Below are 19045 nucleotides of genomic sequence, written 5' to 3'. Positions count from 1 at the left end.
TGGGTGCTGTGAGTTCAGCTGGCTGAAGAGGCTCTCAAAAAGAAAGATCTAAAGCTACTTTCCCCTCCAGCCCTAAAAATCTGTTGATCTCACATGTGAGAAAGTACGAACTACGTTAACGAGAACTTGACAAACAATGTGAGAGTGTATGCGAGACTGCTGAGCTACTTGCTCTGATGAAAATAAAATTAGATTTTTTTTATGAACGTTCTATAAACTTATAGTTACATTTACTTTTTTTTTATTATTATTTATTTATTTATAGTGGTGATTTTGTCTGGAAGGCACTTTGCCATTCCTGTACCAGCTTCTCTGTTTATATGATGAATATTGTTATTCTTTGGACAAAGTCAAGTGAACAGTGCTATTCTTTCTATGGCCCTACATTTTTTAGTAGAATATATTTGATTTTTAAGATGTCGTCTAAAGGAAGACCCTTCCGCTTGCAACAGGCATCGTTTGCTAAGATCCTGTTTCATATACGTTGTATTGATTTAACTTAAATAAGCTTATAAATGAAGTTCATGTAATCCAGGTCAAAATTAGTAAGGTTTAAGAATGGCTCATTACAATGTAACATAATCTGGCTGAAATCCCAGTATGATTCCTGAACTACTTAAAAGTTAGTCTCAAACCCAAGAATACCTAAATGCATATTTGCACTGTTATAAATAAATTGTTTTATGGGCACTTTTTTATTAAAATAGGTGAATTCTTTACACAGGAAAAGCCTGAGCTGTAGTTGAGGACCATAAAAGATTTATCTTAAGCTTTGCGTGTACAATAAAAAGTTCATCATGATAGGGGTACTGGCGTAGCAGAGCCATCTTTTGTTAGTTCTGTTACAGTGGTTTATACCAGTTCTCCATGCTAAGTAATCTATTCTTGCAGAAATGCTTTTTAGCCACATAGTTGTCTGCATGAGAACTATAGCACTATGGAAGAGGTCCTTTTTTGTCCAAACTGAGCCACAGTTTAGAACAGGCCAACGTGGTAGTTACTGGAAGTTTAATGATAGTTTAAATATCATTAGTTGTTTAATATCATTAGTTGTTTTCACTGATTATTTTGCCAGAGACCTAGAACTACTCTAGAATTGGAGGTATATCTTGAGTATAAAAAACAAATCATTTCCTCCCAGCCCCGAATTCAGTTTATATTTGAGCTTAACTGCCTAATTTGGTCTTACAGAAAATGATAGCCATGCCTGATCCTTGGGTTTTGATTTACTAGTGTGGTTAGTCAAACAAATGAAATGTGTTCAGAAATCCCCTTTAGCATATACCTTAACAGCTCTTAACTTTCACAGAATCACAAAATGGTTGAGGTTGGAAGGGACCCCTAGAGATCATCTAGTCCAACCCAAAGATACATGTTAGTGTATCTTTTCCTCCATCTGAGCTAGAGGCTGTTGTGCTTGAGCACCACAGTGACACAGTTAGGTTGCTTCTAGATTTAATTATGTCTGAAATTGCTAGAAGTCTTTTTAATGAACTCTATTCTACAGCCATTTTTATTATGCAGGAGAGCTAACTGTAAGAAAATTCGAAGCATGCTGCAAACTAGGTATTATTTTTATAAAAGTATATAGAAGCAACTCAATTGAAGTTTAAAGACAACTATTTCAAAAATGACGAGTTGTAATTATTAATACTTAGTAAGATGCTGACATAATACATCTTTACAAATTGGCTGTTCAGCCAAAGTCTGCTAAAACTCGCAAGCCTGCAAAGCTACGTTTTCATCATGGTCCTGTGTCCTCTGAAGCGTGTACTACAACTTTGGCTCAACTTATGAAGTGTGCCTAAAAATAATACAGGTACTCCTTTTGTTTTGGAGTTTTCAGTACAGTTCAGTATAAAAGCCTGTCTTGTAAGAATGTCTGTAAAAATGAATCTTAAGATATTTGAAATTTTATGTTTATAATTACAAGTTAATCTTTAAAGAAGTATGCCAATATAGACCACAGTTTCAATTCCACATGTATTATGTAGCAGTTTTGTACAAAAACAAATTAATTGAAACCTTTTAATACTGCAGAAGGTTAAAAAAAACACATATACAGTATTGTAATTTATTAAGAGTACGTGAAAGATGTGGCTGTGGAGTTCGTTTGTGTTCAGTGTACTGTCATCAGTTAGCAATAAGGCCACATTCCTGTAACTATGATTTTCTTAAATGTGAAGATGACCATTACAGTAATGCAGATCTAATGTTTTTACTATTTCACAGTAACTGGATCAAAGACTGACTGAAGACAAGATGTTAAGTGGCATGATCTGTCCACAGGATCCTTTCACTAATTGGTCTTCATCTGTCATCTTCTGTTAGAAACCATGTTTTTTGTAAACCCACTTAGACACATTTATGAGCCAGTAGATAGCACTGGTTAACCACTTAATTATTTTTTAAGTAAGTTAGAAGTATTGTAAGACAATTTTAACTACATTTCTTTGGTTGAAAATCCGAAAAACACACAAATTTCTCCAAATTTTAGCCCTGTTGTAATTTAATATTTTTAAAATCTGTATAGGAAAATCATGCAGAGCTTCTGTAAAACTGCACACAGTTGTCCTGAAGCATTGCTCACTCAGCTGTGTAGAGAACTGTCCGCTTTTGTGCAGGAAGGAGGTATATTTAAAAAAGAACTAACAAGAGTCAGTGGAAAAAAGTCTCTCTCAGCAGCTGCTAGAGACTTAAAATCTTCTGGCATAAGTTAATCTTAAAACATTTTGATAACTGTGAGTTGTAAGACTGATAGTTTATTTTTGATAGATAACACATAAAAATGGGAATCCTACTAGGCATGAAATTTTTGAATTTACAAGTGATGTGGAGCATTGCACAGACTGTGATAGGAGAAGAGATGGATGTGCCTTTAACACAGGATGGCAGTCAACTTATTTCAGATTTTTAATGTCTGGAATTTTTTTCATTTTGTGTCAGTTTATCTCTGTACAGCATTAATTAGTTAGCTTTCAGGCACTGACTGTTTACAGGGCTAACACAAGGCTAAATCCCTTCCAAACAGTCTGTCTTATTGGTAGTGAGGTTGCAGAGTGTGCAGGGAACTCTGTCTCTTTGGGTCACCTTCTCCAGTGTTGAGATTGCCTGCAGGTGAAGAGAAAAATGCAGTTTGAGATCTTCAGAGCTTTCAAACCAGGTGTGCATTGCTGAGTCAGGAGCAGGCATTGACAGGCTACTGCTGCAATATTGATAGTCTTATTCCTTAGTAGAGGCAGCTTTACAAAAATTAGTTAGCAATCATGAATACATTCCTGCCACCACAGAAATGACTAACAACTCCATTAAATTTGGTCTTGTTTAAATTTCTTAAATATCTAGGACAATGCAACATATATATGATAAACCTGTTTTGAATAGATAGCTTATGGATATATGATTATTTTTTAAAAAATGAGAAGGCCATGTTTTCAAGTGGTATTTTATCAGCAGTGTGTGGCTTAAAACAGTCACAGGCATGTAACTTGTTCTTTGGAGAGAAGAAGGAAGAGCAAAATCTATTATCTATTATAGCATTACAGGGAATCCCACTGCATTTAGACATTCTAAGAAACAGTAAAGTGAGTTAAGATATGTAGTTTTGAAGTACTGAGTTACTAAAATGAAGAGAAAATATTTCTAAAATTACCCACTTAGTATATAAAGCAGTTATTTCACAGTCCTTTACAGCATTTCAGTCTTCCAATTATGTCATACATTACACTGGAGCCTCATTTATTTGAGGTAAGAAATGTTTTTCAACTGTCTGTTGTGGTAACTCTTAAAAAGTGATTCCCTCAAATAGAAATGAAGCTGTGAAGTTGGCTTATATATTTTGAAACTGAGGCAGAAACTAGAGTATATACTGGTGAATACTTAGATCTGGTCTTCACAAACAGAATGACATCCCCCTTTTGTTTTTGGTTTTTCTTTCCCCCGGAGGATGTTTTTGCTCCACTAAACGCTGCTAGGCAAGGGGAAACATCTTACTGGAATGTGCTGACAAGAATTTAATAAAGATGGCAAGTCTGTTCAGACTTGATGAAAATAAATATTCTCTCCAGGAGTTGAAAGTTGAATACATTTAACATTTGGAATGGGTCTGTGTCTTTTCTGTCCACTTTGGCAAGAGAAAACGCTTTACGAAGACCACATTTCACATCATGTAGAAGAAGAATATTGAATATTGCTGGGGTGGTTCTCATCATAGCCATAACTAATCGGTCCGTTTGGATTGTTAATTTGTAGTTGCAATCTGAGATTTTCAGAGACTGAGATCATTGCTTGATGAGCATTTCTTCTGGCAAAAAGGCAGGTTTTAAGTATCTTCCATCACTTTTCCTGCCTTTCTGTAGTCTGTTTTTTTTTAGCAACAGAATAAAGAGAATCAAGAAACCATCCTATATTAAAAACAACCTTTTTTTCTTATGCAGCTGCAGAAACTGGTGTGCTTTGGGATTGATGGGAATTGTTAGGGAAGCTGCTGAAGTTATTCTTCTAAAGTATGTGGTCACCAAACTTCAGTCTTACTCAAGAAGTTCAAGCCCCTTTTGGAATAAATACAAATGGACCTTCACTTAAGGTACTCTGGGGAAGCCCTGCCTCTCTTCTTTGGCTTTAGAGATGGCTTGAAGAGACTTACCTCCTTAAACTAATTTGCCATTGTGAATTCTTTCTTCAGTGTCTTTCTGAATTTCACACACTGCTACATTTTATAAGTTGCCTCTTTGTGTTACAACAGACCAAATTCAGTTTGTTTTAAAATTAATGGTATCTGAAGCATCTGTACTCCCAATGTAGCATCTCCTCCTTATCTTTTGAATATAAATTTGTTAATCTATTGGAATAGCTCTAATCTTGAGAGAGAATAAGTCAGATTTGTGTTTCAGTGAGATTTCACTAATTGCTCTAATTTTTATTCACTGTAAGTTACCTTAACTTACAGGGTGTCTTCAGAATCCCCTAAGTATAGCACATTATTTATGAAAGTTTAAATAGCTCATTTCCTTTGCTTCTTAGTTCCACCAACATTTTCAGTGTTTATTGTGAGTGTTGTAGATTCAGCCTTTGACAGTCTGTTCATAGATTGAGTTTTTGTACAGTCCACAATTAGCCTAAGATTTTCATTACATCCAAGTAATAGATATAGAAAGAATATCTGGATTTACAAAGCCTTACAGCAGGCTCAGGTCCTTTAAAATATGAATCTCTCTTAATTTTCTAAACAAGTTATCCCATTCCTCTCTGCTCTGCTCCGCAGAACATGTCAGTCTACATACTGCATATAGGGTCTTCATGGGCCACAGATTGTTCGCAATTCCCTTTCCATATGATCTCTCTGTATTCACTAAGTGGCATACTGGGAATAGCTTGTACTAGTAGACCAGGCAGAATTGGCTTCGCCAAGTGGCAGAGTACTCAGAAGACTCACCTTCATTTTCTATTAATATTTTATTCTGAATCTGTAGATACTTGGAATAAGAAATAAGTAGGCAAATTAGAAGTTTAGAACTTATGTTTTCTAATCTTGACATCTGTTTGACAGAATGATATAATATTTTAAAGACTTTTGGGGTAAAGATTTTCTTCATGATCTCATTTTCTATTTTGAAAATAATAGTAAGAGTTCAGTTTTGTTAATCTGCTATCAATTCTGTTTTCTCTTACGTTCTGCGTATACTTATTTTCCTGAGTAAATACTACCCAGAATTTCATCCTGCATGGTGCAGATCCTAGAGGTGTTGTGTTATAGGACCACAGTCCAGTGACGGAGGTAGAAAATACGCGATATTGTCAGAAAAGTTCTTCTTATTCATGCACATTGACTCTTGATATTTAATTGTACTGTTTTTCTGTAGAATGGATTAATATTTGCTGAAACTATTAGACTTAGCAGCTATCATTGGCCTTTTTTTTTTTTTATAAATACATTGACTAATCTGGGTAGGAAAACTTTACAGGGTATTGATTTACAAAGAGCTATGCTCAGATATATGTTTAAGAGAAATCAGATGATGAAATAGACTCAACCAGGCCTGGTGATGCCTCTAGAGATAACTTTAGCAGGTGCCCTAGGGTTTGATTTGGCTTTCTTTTTTCTCAAAGTGGGGAACAGAACAAAGGAGTTGATGCTTTAAATAGGCAAATCATCTTGGTCCATTTGATTTCTTGTGTGTTCAGGAATGTAGGGCTGGCTTCCACGTGAAATGGCAGTTTATTCAATTCTATAGTGTTTTGGGAAGTAGAAAACACTAGCAGGTTCAGTGGGGACAACTAAGAATGTTTCATTTTCCATAGCAAAATTGATCTATGAACTGCACATGTGAACTTTTCTACTGCTTTGATTCAGTGGGAATTAACTATGAATTGTCAGAATTTTGCATCAACTGTATTCCTCTTATCAGCGAGTATGGAAAAATGTTGGCAGAACGTGAGAGATTTAAAATCTGTAATCAGAATCTGCTGCTTAGAGCCAGCTCTCTAGTTTCTTTTACTCAACTGCAAAGTCTTTGTTAAGGGAGGAAAATGAGAGGAATGGCATAATTGGACATTAAAGAGCTGATTTAATTTGCTGTTTTCCCTAGAACTTACTGGACTGTCTTCTTAAAATGCTTTTTATGTACAGTTTAAAATGTTAGTGGGACAAACATTTTTTACATATTTTGGTGGCAGACATCTGCTACACAGATTTATGTTGCATATTTTTGGTGAACCCATTATACTTCGCCTTTCAGCATTGATTTCAGAGATGCTGGTTACCTCATTCTGCCCTTTCTATCCCCTACTTCTTGGGGTCTGCTGTTAACACACAGCAGACAATTTTTTTCAAGAACATTACTTAAAAGAAAGAGAGAGATGAAGCTTTGTGAAGCCTTGCCTTTGGGTAAATTTCTGAACCATCTCTGCCAGGAGATACCATTTTCTTTGTTGCAAATGCAAAGTAATTGCAGCTTTGCTGAGGAAGTGTGAAAGCACGGCCAGCTGAGAACACCACTCCTCCAGGGATTTATGTGGTTTATCAATGAGCAGTTCTCCACTGGTGCTCACAAGTAGTTCATAATTCTCTCGGAATGGACAAGGTTTTTGTAGGTTCATATTCTTCCTCTGACAAGATATTTATTGCCAAAGGTAATATTTTTCAAGGCTTAGCTTTCCTAGTGCTAAGGAATCTTTAAAAACAGAGATTGTAGCCTCTGAAAGCCAAGTACCAGTAGGCATAAAAGCCTACTGTGACATTAGAAAAGGCTTTAAAAACTTTTATATTTGTTCACACAAGCATTTCAACAGAAAATTCTGCTTTTAAGCTTCATTAACTTCATAAGACTGCAAACTGAGAGTCCAGTGTCTTACGCATTCAACTTTAAGACAACGAGCACTAAGGTTAAAATGTGGATTGGACGCAGCACAAAATAAAAATAAATTAATTGAATTTACACCCCAGAGAAAAGTACTGTGAAACTGTCACCTTTGGAGCACTCTGTATTAAAATTATAAATGTGCCATTCAAAGAAAAACGTAGAATGCTTTGTTGAGCAATGTGAATTGGCTTATAAAAAGGAGTAATACATACGGGCTGCAAGACATCTGTATTTATACAATGTAATATTCAAAATCCTTCAGCGTGGTCTGTCTGTTCAGGATGGATGCAGTAATAAAACTTTTACTAAGTCACTGCTGAAAATTTTTCAAAATTCCACTCTTTCCTAATGTCTCACCAACAGTGTAATATTATGAAATATATATTCTGGTATGTAAGGATGAGATCTGAGTAACAAAATGTGGAATATTTCTGAGGATTTCAAGTACGGACTCTAGGAAATACGACTTCCCTTTCCAAATGTGGAGTTTGGAGTCCAGCATTAAACAAGTATGTAAACAATGGTGTTTGGTTTAAGCACTTCCTTGTTCATGTGCAGTACTTAAAGTTGTTGTTTCATGTCAAAAAAGGTACAAGTTCAAATGTTAATACAGAATATACCACTTCAAGGGAAAACAGAGAAGCTTTGTAAATCATTACAATCTGAACACTAGCTTGTCTTTAAAGTTATTTTTTTTCTCTTTTAGTTTCATATAATCATAAAATTTTAGGTGGCATGCACTTAAAATAGCACATCATACTGAATTCCTGAGTTGTTTTCATGTAAGAATTTACAGACCTGTAGAAGAATGACATGAATGACTTGACTTTGCAGTATGATGAGTTGAAAAATGCTAGATATGCAACCTACAATGTTAATATCTATTAAGGAATTAAGAGATTTCTGCATGCCTTCTTCGCCACGATCTGAACACTGCCTCCACAGTGAGCTCCCTACTTCCATTGCTGTCTGCTTTTAATCTGCCTTAACAAAATTAATAATAAAATTTAGCAACATCATAACTTTAACTTGGTTTGCTATTGTAGATTGCAGCTTTTGCTATATTCCAGTCTTGGGTTTTAATTCAGCTTCACAGAAAATCCACCACCATAATTTTCTCATACTATTACATGTTTACAAAACCTCTGTGATTACATCTCTGGTTCAATTCAAATGGAAGATATGGTTCACTTCATCTTTCCTAATTTCTGTATGAGACAAGCAATCAGAAAAGCCAAGAATAAAATGCTTCTGTAGTTATAATAGGTTGTTTTAGGGCAGATAGTGTGGCTGGGGATGTAGTTTGTTGTGCAGACCAGCTAGTTCATGCTGTGCATATGCCACGTGCACCCAGTGCATTCCAGGCGTCAGAGACCATCAGCCTGCTCTGTTCTTTTTTTTTGTTGTTGTTTGCTTGTTTGTTTTGTTTTTTGGGGGGTGGTGGTGGTTGAGTTTTTATTTATTTATTTATTTATTTAAGTGACTTGGCAGACACCTGACTTTTCTCCAGGATTTGTTAGGGACATAAGCTTACAGAACTTAGCATTCTTATAAAAAGTATCTTCTGGTCTGATCTTACACCTTGTGGGTTCAGGTACAATGTGCCTTCTCCAGCCAGTGACTGTATGACAGGCAGAGAGTACGACATATGCTTTATAGGAAATTGCAGAGGATGACAAACAGCGCAGTCTTGTCTGAATGTTTTCTACATTTGTGATGCAAGAAGGAATTGGAGAAATTTTAAAAATTAAAGTAGGAATTGGGGAGGGGGTTTCAGTCATCAGGTTTCATTTTTCTAGCAACACTGTGGTGGACTATGCTGTTACCTTAAAACCTGCCATTTTGCAGAGATTATTCATTTTTAAGAAGTGGAGAAAAATTAATAATACTGTTTAAAGTCATTGTAAGACTGCATTTATTTAAAGAGACTTTTTGTTTTGCTTAGGAAACTAGAAGTGGTCCATGAGAACACCTTGACCAACTAGTCATGATGTTTGTAAATTCTTAGGTGTGTTAGTAGACTTGTTTTTATCCAGAAAATATTCAGCAGCACAAAAATGTCGAGCACCCAGAATAAGGAAATAACAATATTTATGGCTGTTACTACATTCTTAAAGCAAAAGCGTTCTATTCTGTGTATTTTTGTAACCAAGTACTATTTTTTTTCTAGACCTAAAGATTATCGAAGGAAGTAACAATAAAAGAAGAAAACTTATTCTCAGGAATGTCTGCCCCATTTGAAGAAGAATTCTTCTAACTTGGAAGTCTCTGAGTCATCCCTTCTATATGGAATGTTTTTGACAGGTATTAGCAAAGTTTGTGGGGAAAGATTGTAAAAGTTGTCATAACTAAAACAGCTAAGAATGGATATTGCATTATTGAAACACCTGTACTGTATATTGTATGATCTGGTGTTTGATAATTAAAATTCTTCTCTTATTATTATTACAGAATTGATGCATTTTTTATGGATGTTTACATCTCATTGAAATGAAGGCATTTCACTGCAAAACTTGAATTTCATGCAGTAAGAGTAGTGAATAATAATTATGGTCACAGAGGCTGTGTGAACAGCAGACTGTCAATAATCGGATGTAGTACTCTGATAAAACAGATGCTGAATGGCAATCTGGTGAATGAGAAAGTGAAAATGTCAGGTCGGAGAAAGGGAACTGTCCATGAAGTACTCATTTTCTCTTTAGGGAACATCAAAAACAAGTGACTTGAGCTGTTCTATGCTTCAGTGGAAGAAACCTTGTGCACTTCTGAAAGCCTTTTCTAGAATCTGGATATACCATGTAAAAATAATGCTGAATTTCTGCTGAATGCACATCTGTGCAGACCTGCAGTTTCCATATCTTTTTAGATGAATATGCCTACTTAAATTATTGTATTGATGAAAATCACAAACGTCTTCAAGAGCCAAATCATATTAAAACCAATGCTGCTTCTCAGAGAAAGCAGTTCATATTCATGTTCAAGCATACTGTAGTTCTCTTAGCTATAGGGAAAGTATTATGAAAAAATGGACCTTGGAGGAATCAGAAGGTGGTGAGATTTCTAGAGGGGATTTTTTAGATCCTGTGGGAGTTCATCTTGAAATCTTCAGATGACTTTTTTTCCTCTAGAAACCACTTTTCTGCATGACATGCTTTACCTATACTTCAGCATATTTGTTATGGTTGGGCAAATATTTGGTCACTATCTGTGCGTTTACATCATGAAGGTTTGACCTTTCAGATACAGTGTGCCCAGGGTTTGCAACACTGAAAATGAAGCTAAAGGTAACACAGATTTATGCTGTTAGGGGGAAGAGAGATTGCAGCATTCTACAGCATTTGGAGTTTCTCAGATGCCGAAAGATGGCTGTTTCGGACATACGTAGCGTGACTTTCAGAGGCAAGACGTTCTCTGCTACACTGAGAACAATCTAGCTCTTCCAGATGCGAGCAAGGACATTTCACAAAAGCACCATTGTATGGAATTTTAGCTGAAGTGTTTTCTGGAGTGTTCCTAAACAATAGGCTGAGTAGACTAATTGTACTAACAAATTCAAGCAAAGCAGATGTACCGTTACTATAAACTCTACAAGATACTGTACTCGGGCATGGTCATGCTTGACTTCATCTTCAGCCTTCCATGATCTTTTTCCATAACCTGTCTGCCTCCACACAAGAGACCATGTTGGTGGGAAAGATACACTTCCATTACACAGTTTCTTAAGGAATTCAAATAATGAACAGAAACAGAACTGCTTTTTCAAGGTCTTACTGTTTTCCAGACTGTTGTTAGTCTGCTCTGTACTTAAACTGCTAGAACACTGAATGACAACATCAGGGTTGCCTCTTCTCTACTTTTGCTGGCTGCTGAATAGTATTAAATACGTATGCTACTTCATTCTTGGTACGGAGATGTTACTCTCTTGAGAGTTGATAACAATCTCTGTGCCTTAAAGTGTAGATGAAAAAAAAAAACTTCATCAAGTTATATAGTATACTTTGGAAACTATGCAGTATATATATTTTTTTTAACTGGTTCTTCCTCTTTGAGAATAGATCTGATGATAACATAACATGGTACAGAATTCCTTGAAGTAGCAGTCAGGAAATGCAGCTTACATGGAGATGCTCTTCCTTCCCTTCACCCCCTTCAAGCTAAAATCTGATTTTGATTCAAGTCTGAAGAATATGCCTTCCTAACTTGTATTAAAGAATGGAGCAGCAACATTTCCTTATGGAAACAAAACAATGAAACTGAACTTAAGTGCTGAATAATGCACAATAAGTCTTAAAATCAATTTTGCTTCTGCAAATCACTTTCCTGAAGTCTGTTACTGGTCTTTGGCATAGGTAATCCTGCAGCCAGAACTGTTGTGTAAATAAATTGAAGCAGTTCTTTTTGGCTATATAGTAGAAAACATGGATGTGTTATTGTCCAAATTTTACATTATTTGCTAAGGAAAACTTGAGTATTTTCTATATCTGTTTTGTACAAACATAGTATAGAAAGAAAAACATTGTTTTATTTATATCCTATTTTTCACATCAGACAGTTCCTTGGCATTCAGATGGGCTTATCCCAGGAAAGGTACCTCTCCAGTGAGTTTGCAGACTTAACTACATTTGGTTACTGACTTAAGAATTAGTTAATAATTTTTTTTAAAAAAAAGATTAAAAATAGACTGTTTTTTAATAAAGACACAGTATAAATTTTATAGGTGAGATCTATGTGGCTTCAGCTGTTCATCCTATGTCAAATGTTTCAAAATCAGCAACTTAAGTTTATTAGGCCATGTGGGAAAAATCTGAGTTACAGTGACTGAATTTTGGAGAAAATGTTGACCTTATACTTCTATGTCTTACTTTTTTTGGCAAATACACAAATTCTGAATAATATTTTTATAATGTGCTAGTGCCCACCTAATGGTTACTTTTTATTACCAAGATATATGCAGGATGTTAATGTATGAACAAGAATGTATGAACATTCTGACTAGGAGGTGCCCGTAAATGTCACTATGAATACAAATTTAAAGCAAATAAATGAATAAAATCAATTAAGTTTGTACCTTAGTATATAAATTAATCTACAAATTTGTAACCAGTACTGCTACTTTATTACTTCTGAGCAATCCCTTCATTTGTTTAAGTCACTGGATAGACATCCTTTAAGTAAATACTTATCTAACTGCCTGCTATAAATGTTGTTTCACTGTGATTTCAGGCTGTTACTGCTCATTTGAAATGTGGAGCAAATAATACCAATGAATTGTCTTATTATGTAGAGTTCGAATGCATCTGTGCTACTTTCCCTACCTCCCTTTTGCTTCCGTGCCACTCTTACTAGTCCCACAGGAACCTGAGATTTGCATACGGGGTTGCATGATGACCCATCTAGGCTGCAAATTATAAAGTCTTTCTGAGACAACTCCAGCAGAACTGCTTGAATGCTGATTTTTCCACCACTATCCTCAGAGTTTCTTCCAACGAACTGACAAATTGGCACAGTAGGGGGGAGCCTCTGGAATGTCTCAGCATGAGGAATTGGGAGATTTACCCCAAACATGTGGGGCTTTTTGCGGGTGTTCAGTCAGGTTATGTTCACCTGGGTGTTCACAGCCAAGTGCAGGCAGGTAAGTTAATCACCTGACACAAACATAACCTGCATTTACTTTAATGTGTGTCTGAATTTAAACTACATGTGCCAGACTTGAAAACAGTTACTTTATTATAAGAATCTAACTTTTCAGGAAAACAGAAGTACATCCTTTCACACGCACGCATGCATGCACGCATGTGTACATGTGTGCCCCCACATAGCTTGAACCTGTCAGGCCATCCAAAGCACTCTGACCTCCGTATTAACTTTACAATGAAAGATTTATATTTAACTTAGATGCTAGGAATCTCCACATATGGTACATGTATGTGTGTAGACACCTTAGTATCTGTAAAGTGGGGTTAATCTGGTTAAAGATAGGGGGAGGGGGCTATTTTAAGAGCATCCTAAAGACACTGTATCTAATCAGATGATGAGAGAAAACTATGTATTACTGTTAACACTTTCTTTAGGTAACAGCTCAGGATCTCAAACAGATACAGGTTTTGGCCTTGGAGAGGATCGTGTTCTTCTATTCCTTCTGTAGTGTTTGCTAACTGGTAACTCGTGCTCACACACTATGTACTTCAAAGTGTTCTTGAGAGAACTTTGGGAAGATTTTCTTTTTTCTTTCTTTCTTTTCTTTCTTTCTTCTCTTTTTTCCTTTTTTTTTTTTTTTTTTTTTTTTTTGGTAGGAAAACCCTTAACCATCTTTCAGCATGCAATACTGAAATACAGTAATATAATGTGCTCTTTTAGTACCTATGCCCCCAGTCCAAAAGACTCAATGAGAAGTAGAGCATCTTTCATTCATGTTCAGCCTGGAAAGAGAAAGCTTCAGGAGCCCTCAGAGCAGCCTTTCAATACCTGCAGGGAGATCATCACGGAAACAGAGCCAGGCTCTTCCTAGGGGTGTGTGGTGGGAAAAAGAGATAATGAGGTAAGTGGAAACAAGAGAAGTTCAGGCTGGCTATAAAGAGAAACTTCTTCACCTTGAGCACAGTGGAGCGGGTTGCCCAGAGAGGTTGTGCAGCCTCCATCCCAGGAGGGTTTTGCACCCCGGCTGGATAAAGCCCTGAGCAGCCAGCTCTGACCTAGACACTGCTTTGAGCAGGCAACTGGACTGAAGACCTCCTGCGGTCCCTTCCAGGCTGAATTATCCTGCAATCTCATGTAGCAGCGTTGGGGTTCACTTACAGCAGTGCCAGTCACTTGCACTCATGTAACTGGATTGCACTGGTGGGCTTGCTGGGTGTTTTCTGAAGCAGCTGAGAAAACTGCCCTGGAAAGGCAGATCTGTGGGCTGGAAATTCCTATGTATTGAGGTGGGCATTTGAGTGCATTAGACAGGTAAGCAGAAGACCCGACCATTCCTGTATCATAAAGGGAAACAAAATGAGTCTGGTTAGTGCTAAATCTGTACCCTTTAAAGGATGGCATTAAATGTTACTGTTTTCAAAAGTGTGTTGTGCATGATATAGATTGCTAACCTTGAATTTCCAATTAATTATGCAGTATTTTAGGTTGTATGTATGTTAGAAAACATGGCTTTATCTGGGTTTATTCGGGTTCATTAAGTCTCGTCCAGGTCTCATAGAAATAAAATATATCTCCATCAGTTTCGTTACTTGCTGAGAATTTCAAAGCCCTTCCTTCTGCCACTGCTTGCGATCAGTCTAATTTTAGTTGAACAGTTAGATTATTTACAGGACTGCAAAGTCAAGCAGCTATTTACTTACGGCATTTAGGCAGAAACACTTCTTTTGGTAATAGTTTTACAATAAGCAAGTAAGTGGCTGCTTTCAAGGGATTAAATTAAGTACAAAGACATGATAGCCTGGCTGAGTATATTAACCAAACAACCCTGACTGACTTAAGCGAGTGTGAACTTGGCATGCTTTTTGAGATTAACTCCTGAGAATTCAAAGCAGACAAATGATGGTAAGGACAGTAAGATTGTGTCTGCTTTCAGCACACAAGAGTAGTATCGACCTTAAGTTTAATGTTATGCTATGATGTGGTGTACTATACTCTGTTAGTGTAACACTAAACTAGTTACAGCTGGTCAATATATGTCTCGTTCTTTACTTAGTAAATTAGCTTATTAAGAAATAGCTTCGTGATCTCATTTATACAACTCCAGGGAAACTGCCAGGAGAATTAGCATTCAATAAATGTCCACTGCTTGGCAGAAGTCTTCTTTTCTTATCAGTTTAAGACACCTAATTAAGCCTTTCCTAACTAAGGCTTTCAAAACAACTATGTGCATACATCATGGTATGGAATATCAAGTTATCATTTTATACTTTTCCACCTTTAGATACAAGTCAGGCTGAGGAAATAATATCACCTTCAATTTGCTCCACCAACTTTTTTCTTGCCCTCTTTCACTAAAATGATGGGAGTTGGGAGTGAAAGAAATAATGAGAAAACAGAAGTACAGCATAGAAAGGTAGATGGCCATCTAGCTGGACAGTGCCCTGGGGTGTAAGCAGCACTGGGTATTAATCACATGGATCAATGGTTTGAGTTACTAATGAGGCTGAGGGCTAGGCTTAACACCAGCTTCTCTCTCTTCTTCATGGGGGATTAAGCATGGCAGGGGCCAGAGGCAAAAGCCGTGGTCCATAGGTTGACCTCGCTCTATTTCTTTATAGGGCTGGATTAAAAGTATTCCAAGTCTTCAACTTCAGCTTAACCGCATGTACATCTTTGGAGCTTCTACTTCAAAACTGCTTCAATCATGAGTCTCAGGAGTGCTGTTCAAAGCTGTAATTTGAGTCACTTCTTCATGTATGTACCTGCTTTGTTTTAACATAATTGTTTTGCACTCTTCATTAAGTGGTTCTGGGCTGTGTTTGCCTTTCTTTTGTTTTTTCAATCATTCAATGAACTAAGTTGCCTTTGCAACTATACCTCTCAGTCTTTTGCTACTACTTTGGCATGTCAGTATGCAATATGTCATATCCATAGGTCGTACAAGCAAATTGCTTCATATCCACTCTTTTCAGTTGTTCACCTGTAATTTTTAAAGTAAGGCTACACACTGGTTCAACTAAATGTTGGAACTGTTTTCATAGATGCTTTAAAATAAAACTGCTGTCTAGAAGTGCTGAAAAATATATTTTCTTTTCTTTACATTTTGTCCCCCTGAAGATTAATACAGTTGTTCCAAGTTAAAGACCAGTGGAATAGCGTGTTAACGTATAAAAGCTTGCCACTTTTATTTGCATACAAAACAGAAATTAAAGAGGTTCACAATAAATTATCAGTGTGTTCCCAGAGAACATTCTTGTGTCTTTATATAATGTGGGTTAAAAAAAAAATCCATTAACATAAGATTTCTTTGCAAAAGGGTAATAGCTGGGCTTAAGGAAACATCCTGATTATGATTTCTTCTCGCTGGTGAATTTAGTAGGGTTATTCTGCTAGAAAAGCAATTTTATCAAAGACTAACAGAATGTAGTCTGTTGGAAAATCACAGATAACAAAACATTAACTTTTCTGAATTGTCCCAAGTACACCAACTATCCTGATGCAGTTTTTTAGGCACAGTTTGAATAGTGTATTGAACAGTAATCCAAAGAAAGATCTACAAATGACCTTTCATCATCATCTAGCACCAACCCCACTAACATACTAAGTTTCTGGCATGCAAGGTAATTACCATTATTTGTTGTGTCAACTGGTTGTGTACATTTTTTCCCATTAACATAAGAGCCTGTAAACATTTTCCATGACAGGTTAGGCACCTGGACAAAAAGCCAAACATACAAACATAAAATGTTTCCCTTTTTATCAGTTCATTAAGAGTTTTTTTTTCCAGTTGCCTTCTTCTGTACTGGCATGTTGATGCTTCTTTTGGATATCTTCCTTGTGAAGCGACTAATTCCTGGGGATCTCAGTTCAACGGCTTCCATCTCTTCTTGAACAGGAGTAAACTCTGGTTGAGCAAGATGAGGTGATGGATAGGACTGGGAATATGGGGATGGTAAGGGGTAGGACCCGTGAACTATGTACGGCTGTTGCTCACCATCATAAAGGTCCTCAGGGTCATAGATTTGGTAGGAGTTATGTGGCAACTGCACTACTGGGATGTCTTGATCTGTTGGTTCACCGTATCCACCTTAACCCACCACCACCAAGAGTATTCATATGGTTAACACAGGAGAAGGAGAGTAGAAAATTAGAGCACTCATTAGGAAAATGACTTTTTTAATATATATGTATATAGAATATATATGTATCTCTTTAAATACACATCTTTATTCACAAAAAGGAACAGTGAAAACATTTAACCAAATTAATAAGCTGGAGCAATTGGAAACCCACCAACAGACAGCCAAGTTTGTTGGAAACCACCACCAGAATTTGACCTGTGTCCAGTTGTAATACTGTACTTGTAATATACTGCACAACCTGCCTGCTTTAGCTTATTCCAATTATCATCTAGAATATATTATTAATGGGTAAAATGTGTCAGGCAATAATTTTTAGCAGTGCAAGGAAGCTAAGTGCATATACAGCAGCTAAGAAGTTCATTAGTGGTAGTCAATATCGTTGATGGAAAGCATAGAGCAGTTCAGCATCCATTTCTGACCTTCAGCCAAATGAGAAATGAACCAGAATGAGCCTTTCACCTTCTGGATTCGTAGCCATTGTAAGGGATTGGGCCTTAAAACAGGAAAATGAACAACGGGGAAGGGAAATGAGAAAAGGATAGGAAGAGACGACAACAAAAACATTCACATAAGTAAAACATACAAATCAGATCACAGGCAGATTAAACTGTAAACATCAAACAAATCTGGCTTGTGCATACCGTTTGTAGTGAATAGGACCTTACTAAAACGAATTTAAATTTTAGGTTGGGCAACATTACTTTTGCTAATTGTATAACTTCCTCCCACGGCCTTTCCGTGCTATAACATAAAAGAAAAGTAAGATACAGAAAAGCTTTAGAAAGAATCCTTTTCTCCAGATCGCGTCCACTGTTAATGATGAACACACGTGCAGCCTCATTTCAGGTTACACTATCACAGGTTTAGTAACGTTCATGCTCTCATGCTATACAGAGGCGCATGGAAGAGGAAGTTGAGCAACATGTTTTAAAAGCTACAAATGTGAAACTTCTGCCATCATGAAGATTAGGAGATGGGGACTCAACACACAGAACATTCAGTTGAGATGGAGCAGGCTCATACAATTACACAAACATGTACAAGACAAAAACCCAATACACTTCATCCGTTTTACAGGCCTGAATTAGATGGTGGACTTTCTCTGTTCACTACACTGCAGCCACATTCTGTTCTTGGTGCAGTTCCACAAGAAGAATTGGACATGTGTGCGTTTTTAAGGAGTTACCACATTTTATTGCAAGGTTTATCAGTAGCCTCCAGCTCACTTTGGCTGTTAGAAAAAAAATGCTACATTTTCTTGCTACTCCCCCACCTCTGAAAATACCAGCAATACCGAAGCCTGAAATACAGAGATCATAACTACTCACCTCCCATACCGTAACTGGCGCAGGAAGAGGGATCGCAGTACCCCGGGGGACCGGAGGGACCCTGTGAGCCCGGTGGCCCTGTATGACCAGCTGGGCCCCGTGGGCCTGGAGAGCCTGGTGGGCCCGGGCTCCCAGTGCGGCTTTCGCCTGGAGGTCCTGCATGAAATACAGAGATGAAGGGTGATCAGCACCTTCCATAAAAACCACCGAGCTCAGGCTGCCTTGGCAGTACCACAGGCGTGGTGCTAGGATACCACGGCACGGAGAGCATCACAAATACTCACAGGAGCTAGTTTAACCGGAGGGGACGGAGCTGCCTGGTCAAACTTGCCCCGCGCAAGCAGAGGGAAAAGCTGCAGCATTTTCCCTGCTCCTGACAGGCCTCACCTCCTCTCTGGCTGCAGCTACGTCTTCCTTGCCAGGACAGCTTTTAGCCAGAAATTTATACTAGTATTTCTGAAGAACAAATGTTTCACCAAGTGTCAGACGTTTGGAAAGACAGTTTCATGGGGGAGGACAGCCCTGGCTCCTGGCACAGCTCTCCTGTTTACCTACTCCGTTTCAATGCACCAGCTGG

General features: G+C 37.3%; 2 protein-coding genes across 6 annotated transcripts in view; one reads left to right on the top strand and one right to left on the bottom strand.

Moving 5' to 3' along the window:
* The window catches only part of MRPL13 (mitochondrial ribosomal protein L13), a 34368-nt gene extending 24554 nt beyond the window's left edge, over window positions 1–9814 (top strand). Inside the window, exon 7 of the mRNA XM_062568409.1 lies at window positions 9532–9814. Coding sequence (XP_062424393.1) covers window positions 9532–9556 — 25 coding nt within the window. The 3' untranslated portion in view covers window positions 9557–9814. The remainder of the gene's footprint in view (window positions 1–9531) is intronic.
* A 6344-nt stretch (window positions 9815–16158) lies between these two features.
* COL14A1 (collagen type XIV alpha 1 chain) overlaps window positions 16159–19045 on the bottom strand; it is a 134378-nt gene continuing 131491 nt past the window's right edge. For 2 of the 5 annotated variants that reach the window (XM_062570575.1, XM_062570576.1), the window contains 2 exons: window positions 18469–18624; window positions 16159–17085 (listed from right to left, as the gene is read on the bottom strand). In XM_062570575.1, the coding sequence (XP_062426559.1) occupies window positions 16766–17085; window positions 18469–18624 (476 nt within the window). In that variant the 3' untranslated portion in view covers window positions 16159–16765. Of the gene's footprint in view, window positions 17634–18468; window positions 18625–19045 lie in introns of all 5 variants that reach the window. The other 3 variants (XM_062570577.1, XM_062570578.1, XM_062570579.1) reach the window with 3 other exon arrangements.

This window comes from Rhea pennata, chromosome 2 (genome assembly GCF_028389875.1).
Source record: "Rhea pennata isolate bPtePen1 chromosome 2, bPtePen1.pri, whole genome shotgun sequence".
Classification (NCBI taxonomy): Eukaryota; Metazoa; Chordata; class Aves; order Rheiformes; family Rheidae; genus Rhea; species Rhea pennata.
The sequence above is the reverse complement of the archived record's forward strand: the minus strand, read 5'-3'. Positions and strand labels throughout refer to the sequence as shown.